The 14,107-nt window shown below is 37.8% G+C and overlaps 1 protein-coding gene and 1 long non-coding RNA gene across 20 annotated transcripts in view; one reads left to right on the top strand and one right to left on the bottom strand.

Moving 5' to 3' along the window:
- Positions 1-14,107, top strand: part of IPCEF1 (interaction protein for cytohesin exchange factors 1) — a 204,801-nt gene that overhangs the window by 161,261 nt on the left and 29,433 nt on the right. For 18 of the 19 annotated variants that reach the window (XM_081530343.1, XM_081530337.1, XM_081530338.1 and 15 more), the window contains 3 exons: positions 339-410; positions 7,152-7,210; positions 8,503-8,591. In XM_081530343.1, the coding sequence (XP_081386469.1) occupies positions 339-410; positions 7,152-7,210; positions 8,503-8,591 (220 nt within the window). Of the gene's footprint in view, positions 1-338; positions 411-7,151; positions 7,211-8,502; positions 8,592-9,022; positions 9,034-14,107 lie in introns of all 19 variants that reach the window. The other variant, XM_081530330.1, reaches the window with a different exon arrangement.
- Positions 1,635-2,787, bottom strand: LOC145521606 (uncharacterized). Its single transcript, XR_014065530.1, has 2 exons — positions 2,716-2,787; positions 1,635-1,730 (listed from the first exon to the last, which is right to left on the bottom strand). It is a non-coding gene; the product is annotated as an uncharacterized LOC145521606 (long non-coding RNA).

Genomic DNA, 14,107 nt, shown 5'->3' with positions numbered 1-14,107 from the left:
TTGCACATCTACCACTTTATATTTTAGTTTATTGTCTCTATAACAAACAGCAATTGAAAATAAAAGAATATGTCCATATGTTTTAAGTAGAGACTATTGATTAATCAAGACTAAGTCCTGGTCTGAATGTCCTGACGTGATGAATTCACCCTCTGCTCCCTACATGTAATAGAGATTAGACAATAGATATTTAATGTAATTAAAATTTCTGCTTTTGTAAATTAACAAAGAAAGCAGATGAACTTGCCATATGTATATTTGACTGTTTTACTTTTGACTGCATTGTTGACTGTACTAATTTCTAACTTCTCATGTGTCTGTGCTTTTCCCCTTCCAAGTGCTTTTAAGATCAGTCATCCACAGATCAAGACCTTTTATTTCGCTGCTGAGAATGTGCAGGAAATGAACCTGTAAGTAGAGAAAAATCACTCGATATAATCTTTATAGAAATAGATTATTTTGGTTAAGTGTCTGAATTTTAAGCATATGTGCATATCAGTTATTGTTTTATTTGTTTCTGCTGCTTTACGGCCTAATCTCCTTGGCGGTTATAAAGTCTTTCTGCTTTCTTTGCTAGTATTTGGAAGCATTTTGGAGCACTACACAGATCAAAATGGCTGATTTAGGAAGAAGTAGTAAGATTCTTCTAAGGGAAACACTCAGACACTAAACTGAGAAAGGAATAGACAGAAGACATTGTAAGAAAATGTGAAGATGAGAATTAGCATCACAGGGAGAAAAGCCTGAAAGAATTGTGTTACAGGTCCCACAGCTTTCACAATTCTACATGGAAACTATCTCTGCAGGACTTCGTATGTGCCGTGTGACTGTCATGGTGACTCATGTTTATCATCTCTCCATGTTCTATCCTGAACATTTTGTAGAACGTCTTTGTTCAGAGTACCTCTAATATAAAAATGTATATCACTTAACTCCATTTCCTGTTTGCTCGGCTTAAGTAAGTGAAATATCCTGGTAGAGCATTGCCTGCCTTGCAACATCTCCTGCTGGTGTAGATTACAGTGTGATCCCAATGGGTCTTCTTTGAATGAAACTATATATATTTGAGGTGCTTGTGGCATTGGAAGGCATTCTGTTTAATTAAGTCCTATTCTCAGGATTGTCAATGTTTTATCGATTTCAGTTAATTAATTAAAAATATGTGTATGGATTATCTATGATGTACTCCCTTGTAATAGATCCTGGGCATTAAAAATGAAGAATACAGTTTTAATATCTCCATTCATAGAGCTTATGGTTTAATCTATTTTTTAATCTATTTATGTTTTTGTATCTAATTATATTATTAATTTATTTAGACATAATGACTTTATCTATTAGCTCTGTGTAATTTCTCTTTGGCCTGTTGCTCTAGTGGCTTAAAGAAAAAAAACTACTTTTCACTAAACATGCATGCATGTGCAAGAGTACACACACACACACACACACACACACACACACACAGCACCTTACTCTGTATCCCCACAGAAGCCCTTTGTCACTAGAATCATTCTCACCTGTTCCCTACATTTACCTTCCCATTACAAACCTTCAAATGAGGGCAGAATGGCTTTTTAGCACAAAGTTAGGAAACCCTGTGTTAGAAATAACAAAGCAAGATATTGACAATGGAGTCTTCCAAACAAGTCTTTTATTCATTTGGACAAAGGGAGAAATAGTTTTTCTATCCTCTTTTGATTTTAGCTTTTCCCTCTGGCTTTCTCAAGCATCTGAAAGAAATAGGAGCAGATACACAAAAGGAGGATGAGATGGTTAGATAGCATCACTGACTCAATGGACATAAGTTTGAACAAACTCCGAGAGATCGTGCAGAACAAGGAAGCCTAGTGTGCTATAGCCCGGGGTCACACAAAGTCAGATATGACTTAGAAGACTGAACAACGATACAAAAGGAGAAGATAAAAAACTTGACAGTCAAAGTTCTTTATTTCTTTTTTGATTTGCGTTGGTAACTCTAAGTCCTGTTGATTAGCAAGGTTCAGTTCAGTTCAGTTCAGTTCAGTCGCGCAGTCGTGTCTGACTCTTTGCGACCCCATGGACTGCAGCACGCCAGGCCTCCCTGTCCATCACCAACTCCCAGAGCTTACTCAAACTCATGTCCATTGAGTCGGTAATGCCATCCAACCATCTCATCCTCTGTCATCCCCTTCTCCTCCTGCCTTCAATCTTTCCCAGCATCAGGGTCTTTTCAAATGAGTCAATTCTTCCCATCAGGTGGCAAAGTATTGGAGTTTCAGCTTCAGCATCAGTCCTTCCAATGAATATTCAGGACTGATTTCCTTTAGAATGGACTGCATTCTTTCTGGAGTTATTTCTCCACTGATCTCCAGTAGCATATTGGGCACCTACTGACCTGGGGAGTTCATCTTTCAGTGTCCTATCTTTTTGCCTTTTCATACTGTTCATGGGTTTCTCAAGGCAAGAATACTGAAGTGGTTTGCCATTCCCTTCTCCAGTGGACCATGTTTTGTCAGAACTCTCCACCATGACCTGTCCATCTTGGGTGGCCCTACAATGGTATGGCTCATAGTTTCACTGAGTTAGACAAGGCTGTGGTCTATGTGATCAGATTGGTTAGTTTTCTGCGATTGTGGTTTTCAGTCTGTCTGCCCTCTGATGGCAAAGGATAAGAGGTTTATGGAAGTTTCCTGATGGGAGAGTAGCAAGGTCAAGATGTGTGGAAAACTGCCTTACCCAGAGAGTGTCAGTCTGGAGCCGAACCATACATCAGTCCCAAGTGGTCCTTTCTAAGCTGTGTGTGTGTGTGTGTGTGTGTTAGTTGCTCAGTCTTGTCTGACTCTTTGTGACCCCATGGACTGTTGCCAGGCTCCTCTGTCCACAGAATTCTCCAGTCAAGAATACTGAAGTGGGTAGCCATTCCCTTCTCCAGTGAATCTTCCTGACTCAGGGATTAAACCCAGGTCTCTGGCATTGCAGTTGGACTCCTTACCGTCGGAGCCATGCGGGAAGCCCTTTTTAAGCTTTCTGGGGGTGAAATAGAGCTGCCCGTCAGCCACCTCTCCCTACCCCTGTAGGCTCCTGCCGGTACTTAGCTTCTCCCATGAACTTACTGAATCTCCAGCTTTCTTTCGGTCTGTATCCTTTCTGTTCATCCCGGGGCTGGTTCTTTCAAAGTAGTTCTGTTCACTCCAACAAGGGGAGAGTAAGACTGACTTGACCAGGCAAATAATGACTGCAGAGTCTTTTGTTACCTAGAGAATTTCTCTACTTACGTGGTGAAACACATTTTAAACCAGTAAAAATGTGAGACCCTTACAAGATTATCTGAAACGCTTCTATTTCAGGCAAATTTGCTCTCTCAATCACACATCAGAGTTATTTAGCTCTTGCTCACCCACTACTCCAGTTTTGATTACATATCTGGTCCATTCTTCACTTTCACATTTTCCCTTTGCAGTGATCTCGCTAATGGTGAATACAGTTATATGAGCATTAGCTACACAGTCTGCCTATTTGACTAGTGAGTCTAAGCCTTTCTAAGCCTTTCATGGTTATCAAAGCCAAGGTCTTAGGGCCTTTCTATACTATGAAGATATGTGTTACTTGAGATTATTTTAGCATTTATCTTTCCAGCTTACAAATAAGATTATAAATTGAAATTTGAGTGTGAGGTGTCCTGGCCCCATATTTTTGAATCTCTCAGTGACCTTTATATACACAAAAATTGTCTATCTGGCCACTCGTAAGTAAATGGCTCATTTTGTCTATGCCTGAATGTATCATGATTTTTCATTTATAATATCATTATTAAGCTTTATTATTCTGAAGGTGATTTTTTCTAATATCTAACAATGCAGAATCCCTTTGGGATTGCTAGTTAACCTCCTTCTCTCACAAGACTAGGCAGAGGATGTTTAAAGATTCGCTCTGCAGTAGCCACTGAAGAACTTCCTTTCTTACTGATGAGGCCTGCTGGAGCCAGGACATAATGCCTCTGGATATTAGTGAGACGCAGAGGTGCTGGGGAACAAGAGGGTGGTATTTGGAGAGACGGGGCCTGTTTTAGAAGCTCCCCTCCTTGAGAAACTGCCTTTTTGGGTGGTGACGTTTCTCATGAAGGAAAAGATAATTAAGTTTAAGAAACACTGTGTGTTCTGCAGGGACCCTCAATTTACACGTGCAGGGGTGAATAATTAAGGGTAATGTAAAAGTTGGTTTCTGAACAAAGGCTGGTGGTAGCTGCCTTTCTCAGGCAGTATTTGTGGGAAGAATGTTCTCATTTTGTACATCAATTTCTTAACACTTGTGCTTCTTCAACGCGCACATTCACAGCAAGTTAACATACAACAAACTCCCAGGAAACATCTGTCGTCTTCTTTTATATAAATATAAGTCTTTTTGCATCTATCTATTTAGCTACAAATAGAAAGTTTTCTACTCCCTAGATGTTTAAAAAAAAAAAAGTTCTTAGCAAAGAAGGTACTCTAAACCTGTGGATTCTAGAAAGAAAACAAACAAGATTCTGAACAATCTTTCCCAGCAAGTAACTGATGGTGTCAGTTAAAGGGAGAAGAGTTTTGAGTGAGGGCTGAAAGGGATCTTTGCTTTACTGTCAGTATTCTTTTGTTCTGCTCACTTCTGGAAAGGAACTTAGGAATGTCTTTTCTTGATTCAGGCATTCTCAATTCATCAATTTTTTTGTCTTGATATGTTAAAAAAAAGAATTTTGTCTATTTCACTTTGAGATGCTTTTTTTGGGGGGAGAGTCAAATGCAATTGTAAAATTATGAAATCAGGAATAAACTAGGAATTAGTTAGCCATTAAATTCATTGTGCTTTGCCCGATCAGTTTTTAAAAATGTGTTTTTAAGAGTTTTACTTGAGTAATGTGTAAAACATATTCTTGTAAAAAAATCTTGTATATTACAAGAAGTATGTAAAATGAAAAACCTCCCATTCCCCCAACTTTACTTCCCAATTTAACTTCTCTCCCTAAGATTAAGCCACTTTTCACAATATGACTATATCCTCTCTGATGCTTTTCTTTGCAAATCAAGTCATACACATAGTTTTAGAAACACATTAATGACGTGTATACACTGCTATGTATAAAGTAGGTAACTATTGAGAACCTACTGTATAGTACAGGGAACTCTATTCAGTGATCTCTGGTGACCTAAATGGGAAGGAAGTACAAAAAAAGAGGGGATATGTGTCTATGTATAGCTGATTCACTTTGCTATACAGCAGAAACCAACACAACATTGTAAAGCAATTACAATAAAAATTAATTTAAAAAGCACATTGAATCAGGATAAACACTTTGTTTTGTATTTGCTTGTTTTACTTAACAGTATGTTAGGATTTTTCCAGGTCATGACAAGGCTCCCTCACCCAACCTCAGTCTTTTTATTAGTTTCTTTATAACATGGTACTGATGGAATTGGTACCACAGTTCATCCATTTTTCTGTTAATGGACAATTCTATTGTATCAATTTTTTTTTTTTGTCATTGCAAGCCTGTCGAATTAATATTCTTCCCCATTTCTTATATACATGAAGATGTGTTTTGCAGGATAGATATTTAGAATTAGAATTATTTGGTGAAGGGGAGTGAATATTTATATTTTGAATAGTATCATCAAATTAACTGCTTAATATTGACTGTACCAGTTTTTCAGGGTCAATTCAACAAAGGATGAGACTGTTTCTCTTAAAATCTAGAAATTAGCAATATTTAAAAATTTTGCCAGTCTCATGGTGAACAATACTTGCTTATGCTTGAATATGCATTTTCTAAAATATTATTGAGGCTGAGAAATTTCCCCTATATTTATTAGCCATTTGTAGTTTTTTTTTGTCATTTTCCATTTCTTTGTTTTGTTTATTTTGCGGTCGAGTCTTGATGAACATTTTTCAGTTCCTCTGGCATGATCTGGGCTTGGGTGTTGGTCTAGTTTTAAGTGGCCATTAGAGACATGTGTTTATCATGATACAAAAGGGGACTTCCTAAATGAGGCTGAAACTCATCTTCCTTCTTATAGAAAGTTCTGTTTTATTTTTAAAATAAAATTTACTTTGTATTTCCTATTAAAAAATTATCTAGACCATGGCAGGTTGAGTGCTGGGTAAAGATTCCTAATTTGTTGACAGTTGCAAACTTGGGAATATGCAGTGTTTATGCTTTGGTGGGGGTGTAGCTGGATAGTTTATGAGGCTTTATTGGACTAGCAAAAATAAAACATAAGTGAGTCAATAAGTGCATAGCATTATTATTGTCATTTTGTTGATAGTTGACTTAGGCTACTTATATTTCAAAAAAAGATGAATATGTATTATGGAATTTTTTTTTTAAATAAAGAAAAGTAGAAAGAAATGGGAAATAGATCATTTAGATTATCACTGTCCCAAAATAATATTTTTCCTTTAAATAGGTTATATAGCTAGGAACATATGAAATAGATACATTTTATGTCTTTTAAAAATTTGTGTATTAAAATAAATTTCTAATTGAACCCTTGGCCCAAAGTCATAAGCCACATTTGCATTCCCTCAGGTTTGTCTAGTTCTTTTTTTGTTATGGTTGTGTAGTTGAAATTCATTGCCAATAACATGGTAAGTCAGTGGAAGATGAGACATTGTCAATTTTACCTTATATAAAATTTTTCAAGGAATTGAAAATTTCTCCAGCTTAGGAATAACTGTGAGACTCTGGCCAGATCTTTTTCCTTATTGATATAAAGATCATGGTTTAAAAATAGATCATCTTCACTTTTTGTGAAGTAAGCTTTCATTTTAAGAATTAAAGATATAGAACTTTAAAGATCAAGTTATGAAATTCATCTTGATGGTTGCAAAAGAATTTCAAATATGCAATTACAAAGCATATATTTGTTTGTATATTTAGAATATCTAACGTAGTTACCCACTTTAACTAGCTGTATAATGGGCCACCTCATATCTTACCATATTACTTACGATACAGACTGTAGTGTGAAACCAGTGGTCTTAGGTTTCCATAACACATATTTAGGCTGTTTCTGAAAACATTTACACTGATATAGCACTATGGCTTAATTTCAAGACCTTCCTCTAGGGTCTAGGGTAAGGGTGAATAGGTGAGGGACCAATCTCCCTGGTCAAACATCTATTTTCTGTTTGAATTTTAGGTGGTTAAACAAATTGGGATTAGCTGAAATCCATCCTGAATCCACTTCGAAGGATGCAGGTATGTTGTATTTTCAATTTCTGAAACTTTAGCAAGCATCTTATAATAGGGTGAAAATACAATGTCAAGCTCTATGTAGAGCCTTGTTCTAATGAAACATACTTTGTTATTTAAGATTATCTGAAAATATGTAGAGACAGACATAGTCACACTGGCTCACCAACATGGAATAGAGCCTCCCAGGCTGGCTATAAGAATGCTTTTCACACTTCACCCACACGTTAGCCGCTGCAGGCTTCATGGAGATCGCAGTCAATTGCCAATGCAAATGTTTTATTGCCCCACTTACTGAATTCTTACTCATCGGGGTGATCTTGTCATGATCTAGACAGATGACTTTCAGCCCATTGTTTCCTCTCTGATATTTTAGTATTTCCACCAGGTGTGTGCCAAGACTAATTAGCCTAAGTTTGCACCAGGAGCCTGAATGTCAGACTGGGACAAAGGCCATCTTTTTAGCTCAGCCTATAGCTTTCAGTGTTCAAAAGCTACAGGAGTCTAATTCTTCTTAATGATGCAGTTGCTCCTTAATATTGAGAAGAAAAATGTCTTTATGTGTCTGGGTCACAGAGTTGACACTATTTCTGGAATTCTCAGACCGTATAAAACGCAGGAGTTAGAAGCAGGGAGTTATTTCTTTGGAGAGCAAAATCATAAAATCTTAAATTTAGAAATGGAAAAATGGCAACTTGTTTTGGAATAAATAAGTATAATATGATACTGTGAAATCAGTGTCCTAACCATCTCCTTGGTCCTCTTTTCCATAAAATAAATTCTCATGGTGTATTTGAAGTATTTTATAGATTGTGAGCACAAAAATAACTACATAAAACCCTCCTCCTTATCCTGTTATGTAAGGCCTTCTGTGATACGGCATCAAGCAACCTTTCAGCTTTGTTTTCCGCCCTGTCCCTTAGGGAACTCTGAATACTTGGCGCCTGGGACTCGCATTACTCTGTGTGCATCCTGCTATTTTCAGCTCATTAAGATTTCTATGCTCAAAGTTAATCACTGCTGATTTTAAACTCCCTTAGTGTTTGACTCACACCTCTTTTGAGGAATTAGTTTTATTTTCCCTGAGCTATATTAGTCCTCTTTCTGCCTAGTGGACACTGTTTGAGGACAGAAACCCTAACAGAGAGAAACTCTTATGTATCAGGTAGCCCACTAGATGAGTGCTTTCTGATTTGGATTGGAATTACAATAGCCAGATGGAGAAGAACCTCTGCTCATGCATTATGGAATAAGTGATGACAGCGTTGAAACATTCAGCATTTTCCTTTTTGTTCTAGAATGCTACAGTGAGAGTGAACAGGAAGATCCTGAAATAGCTGTCCAGTCACCACCCCTTCATCACTCTGCGGAGAGTCTCTCTCCTTCGGTAGGTACCAAATTAGCCTGTTGCTCATCGATCAAACGTGTGGCTGTCGTTCCTTCCAACTGGGTAGAAATTACCTTGACTGATACATTTTTAGAGCAGGCTAAGTAAAGGTATTGCCAAAGAGCAAGTACAATTCCCAGGGTGCCATAGCAACCCATTGGTATGACAAATTTGGTGCATTTGTTTGTGACCCACAAATGTATTGTGCCCAGAGGATTCATGCTAATGTAGAGGGCTTCTAGGTAATAGGCTGATGCTTGCAAAGATTTATTTTATAACATTTATTTTATAACATTTTATACCCTACTTGTTCTCAGAAAGAATTGAAAATGCCTTTCCTAGGTGCAGGCCTGAAATGGTGTAAAATGAATGTAAAGGGGATGAAGGCAAGACCATGAAGAGAGATTTAGAATCAGAAAGAGAGCAGGAAGCCAGGAGTGAGGTTAGCGCATTAAATCTGCCTATAGAATGATGAGGTATGTTCACTAGAGAGCAGTCCAAGTTTGATTCAAAGCTTTGGAAGCATCCAGTGTAAGTCCAGGTTATTGATGGACATTAAGACTGTGAAAGTGAAAGTGTTAGTCACTCAGTCGTGCCTGACTCTTTGTGACACCATGGACTGTAGCCCACCAGGCTCCTCTGTCCATAGAATTCTCCAGGCAAGGATACTGGAGTGGGTTGCCATTTCCTTCTCCAGGGGATCTTCCGACCCAGGGATGGAAACCATGTATCTTACGTCTCCAGCATTCGCAGGGGAATTTTTTACCACTAGCGCCACCTGGGAAGCCCCCTTTAGCTTTATAGTATATGCCTTTTCCACTGTACCATGACAGTCATCCATCCACAGATCCCAGTAACTATAAGTTCTCATAGGTTACAGCATCTCCTTTGCCGACCAGAACTCTTCTGCCAGAATTTTCTGTTTTGTGTGATAAGATTTTTAATCTTTATTTGCATTTTGCCAGTTCCTGGGTTAAAGTGTTAATATCATTTAAATAATGAGCTCTACTGCTTTTATATGCTGTCAGTGGAGAGTTATGGTCACATTTCTAGTTTATTTGGCTAGCAGTCAAGACCACTGGAGAAGGAAATGGCAACCCACTCCAGTATTCTTGCCTGGAGAATCCCAGGGACAGAGGAGCCTGGTGGGCTGCCGTTGATGGGGTTGCATAGAGTCGGACATGACCGAAGCAACTTAGCAGCAGCAGCAGCAGCGAAGACCAGAAATAAATATTTGTTAAATGAATGTTTATTTAAAATTTCTATTAAATAGGATTAGCCAAAGTTAAGCAAGATATAAATAAAATTAAATATTGACTATGGTAAAATGTAGACCAATTTTGAACTAGACGTACAATATAGCCTTTCTTAACACATTCATAGCTTTCCCTTGGTGTAGTCTGAATCCTCTTCTAAAGTCAGTTTTTGCATTTAGTAAAAGTGAAATAGATGTGCCTTGTTGGCTTAATGGAGAAGCCTATATTTTTGTTTAGTTTCTTTTTGTCTATGTCTCTTTCTATGTTTCTCCTTCTCTATCTTATATGAATTACTTTAGTTCTAAAATATTGTGATTTTCAGTTTTATAAATGGCAAACTATATCACAAACTCAGTTCAGTTCAGTTCAGTTCAGTTCAGATGCTCAGTCTTGTCTGACTCTTTGCAACCCCATGGACTGCAGCACTCCAGGCCTCCCTGTCCTTCACCAACTCCCAGAGTTTACTCAAACTCATGTCCATTGAGTCGATGATGCTATCCAACCATCTCATCCTCTGTCATCCCCTTCTCCTCCTGCCCTCAATCTTTCCCAGCATCAAGGTCTTTTCAAATGAGTCAGCTCTTTGCATCAGGTGGCCAAAGTATTAGAATTTACAAAGAGCTTTTTCAGGGGTCTAGAACTCTACTTGGTGAATGTAAAAGCAACCATATTGTCATCTTAGATGAAGGATCATGGCTCAGTTGCATTATATGATGATTTGTTGTTGTTGTTCAGTCACTAAGTTGTGTTTGACTCTTTGTGACCCCATGGACTGCAGCACGCAGGCTTCCCTGTCCTTCATTATCTCCCAGAGTTTGCTCAGATTCATGTCCATTCAGTCAGTGATGCTATCTAACTGTCTCATCCTCTGCTGCCCCCTTCTCTTTTTGCCCTCAATGTTTCCCAGCATCAGGATCTTTTCCAATGAGTTGGCTCTTTTCATCAGGTGGATGAAGTATTGGAGCTTCACCTTCAGCATCAGTCCTTCCAATGAATATTCAGGGTTGATTTCCTTTAAGATTGACTGATTTAACCTCTTTGCTGTCCAAGTGCTATTTAGGATAGTGGGTCTCAATAAATATTAAATGAATGAATAAGCACATGCATGATAAAGTCACTTCAGTCATGTCTGACTGTTTGCAACCCTATGGACTGTAGCCCACCAGGCTCCTTTGTTCACGCAATTCTCCAGGCAAAAATACTGCCACACCCTCCTCCAGGGAATCTTCCCAACCCAGGGACCGAACTCTAGTCTCTGACAACTCCTACATTGGCAGGTGGGTTCTTTACCACTGAGCCGCCTGGGAAGCCTGAATAAGCATATAAACAGGATCGAGTTACCAGACAACACTTTTTAAAAATTAAACCTAGAAAATATTTGTAATAAATTTTTAATGATCTTTGAGCTTTTAAATCACTTTGTATCATATAAAATTAATGAGTTTGAAATATAATGAGGTCAGTTCCTTTTTTGCTCTTTTGTGGGTTTCAAGAAATCATGGTGGTGATTTTCACAAAGGATCTTCCAAAGTGAAACCTAGAGAGTCCCATCTATCTTAAGCCTGCCAAAAAGCTCTCCATTTTTAATTTCTCTGTAAATAAATGGATGTCCTTTCCATAATCCATCCCGTGGTGCCTTCTCAGGAAGAATAAACGTGAACAGATAAATCTCTTATTTACTCAAAGACCCTGTAATATTCCTTATGCTCTTTGTGAAACATGGTTTCACCCCTTAGAAGCACAAGTCCAAACTGGTCTGGTGCTGAAATCTTATTGTTTATAGAAATCAAAATGATTGGACATAGAATTAAAATTTTAATTCAAGATTTTATCATTTTTGAGATAATTTTCCAGAATAGTAATTATTTTATACTCATGAATTCATTATTCCAAAATGAAAGTTCATTACCCCTAAATTTAAAAGAAAATAAGAACTTGGGAAAAGTTTGGGTGTTTGGGGGTTTGCTTTTATTTTGTCTTGTTTTCTGGCCTAAGCTTATATAGCTCGTCATGGCTAGCCTATGCCAGATTCAGCCAAAACAATGTTTGCTCCTGCTCTGTACAAACGTTACCATAATTTTAAAAATTTCATCTGTTTAAATAAAAAGCTTAAGTGTTATTTTAACCAAGTGTCTAACATGTCTGCTTTTCAGAAACAAGAGAAAACAAAAACAAAATCTGCCTGGGATATATGTGAGCAGCAGCAACACATTCTGTTTCTAAGGAACATAAAATCTAGCTGTTCAACATTTATCTATTTCTAATACATTCCTTCAGAAAAATAATGTTAGCCTTAGTGGTCTTCCAGACAATGCTTAACTTAGAACTTTAAGGAATAACATTTGATTGACATTTGGAATAACATTCTCAACACTGCTCGCATTTCAGTGACCTCACTTAGTGGTCTCACATCCATCCTTTCATCTAATTGTACTGAAACAAGCATTCCCTGGGCTCCTACTGTAACATTAGGTAAGACTATCATCATATAAACTCAGCATTAAGAAAACTAAGATCATGGTGTCCTATCCCATCACTTCATGGCAGATAGAAGGGGAAAAAGTGGAAGGAGTGACAGATTTTATTTTCTTGGGCTCCAAAACCACTGCAGACGGTGACTGCAGCCATGAAATTAAAAGGTGCTTGCTCCTTGGAAGGAAAACTATGACAAATCTAGACAGCACATTAAAAAGCACAGACATTACTTTGCTGACCATTAAGGACTTAGATGTTTTGAGTTCCTCAGCCTTTGGGAGTTTTGAGCAGAGGAGTGATGTGATCAATGTTCATTTTAAAAGGACCACTCAGGCTACCATGTACGAGAGACCTGTGACATAGGGAGAAAGTCCAGAAGCAAAGAAATCTAAGGAAAAGTGTGCAATCATCTAGTGTGAGAAGTGAGGATTGGGGTCTGGGTGTAGTTGAGAGATGGAATGGTTGGATTTTGAGCATAGTTCCAAGACCAGTTGGTGGATCAGATATGAAAGAAACTGAGAAGATATTATCATCCCAGATTTAAGCAGCTCATGGAAATTATTTTAACATCATAGTTCTTATATTTTAATGCTTTTCAGAAGTACAGTTCCTTTATATCCAAAAGGGGGGAAAAATCAACTAAAACAAATCAAAGAAACAATAAGTAGAAACAAACTCTGCACATTGTGGCTCACTGGCCAGTGGCAGAGGAAAAGGTCAGAGATTAAACACAGAAAGGGGTAAAAACAGGTGTAGAAATTCAAATTTAATCTTAGTAGGATAGTTCTTGCACAGTTGTTTACTAAAGGACACGATCTTTCATTACATGTACTATATATAATAATAGAAATGTTTGCAAGGGAGATAGTATGGATGAAAAATTGGATGAAAAAATTTTGGCTGAAAAATAAGTGGATTTAAAATTATTCATGCATTGCTTTTGTATTTTCATGTACTTTGACTAATGTTGCGTAAGATTTGTATGCTGACTCACTCCTTTCTAATTACAGGCTTTTGGTGGCCATTTTAAACTCTTTTTTTGCCATGTCACGCTTGTGCTTTAAAAGCAATTCAAAGAAAAGAATTTTAGAGCTAATCAGCTTTTTAACTAAGCTTATTCAGTGATTAAAAATGTTTTATACAGAAAATGAGGAAAAACAGTATTGATGATTTTAGTTAATAACGTACATAGTTTCCTCATGAAAACTAAGATTTTAAAAATGTCCTTTATTTTCTCATTAAAAAATAACATTTTAAAACCCAAATGTTCTCAAATAAGTGAAATGGCATACAATTATTAATCAATAATAAATAAAATAATTTTGTTTGAGATTATGAAGACATTTTGTGGGAATATTTGCATTGCAACCAGTAATGGTCACCCCTGGATCCAGGGATTAGGATAAATCATCCATAGCAACTTTACAGAGAATTTCGTGGCACTCCTGAGTAAGAGGAGAAGGCAATGACACCCCACTCCAGTGCTCTTGCCTGGAAGATCCCATGGACGGAGGAGCCTGGTAGGCTGCAGTCCATGGGGTCGCTAAGAGTCGGACACGACTGAGAGACTTCACTTTTACTTTTCCCATTCATGCACTGGAGAAGGAAATGGCAACCCACTCCAGTATTCTTGCCTGGAGAATCCCAGGGACAGAGGAGCCTGGTGGGCTGCCGTCTATGGGGTCGCACAGAGTCGGACACGACTGAAGCGACTTAGCAGCAGCAGCAGCAGCAGCCTGAGTAAGAGACTGAACTTCTCTGGGCAGTTTTCTTACACATAGCTGG

The sequence above is a fragment of the Giraffa tippelskirchi genome, chromosome 9 (genome assembly GCF_054371585.1).
Source record: "Giraffa tippelskirchi isolate mGirTip1 chromosome 9, T2T-mGirTip1v1.2.pri, whole genome shotgun sequence".
Taxonomy (NCBI): domain Eukaryota; kingdom Metazoa; phylum Chordata; class Mammalia; order Artiodactyla; family Giraffidae; genus Giraffa; species Giraffa tippelskirchi.
The sequence above is the reverse complement of the archived record's forward strand: the minus strand, read 5'-3'. Positions and strand labels throughout refer to the sequence as shown.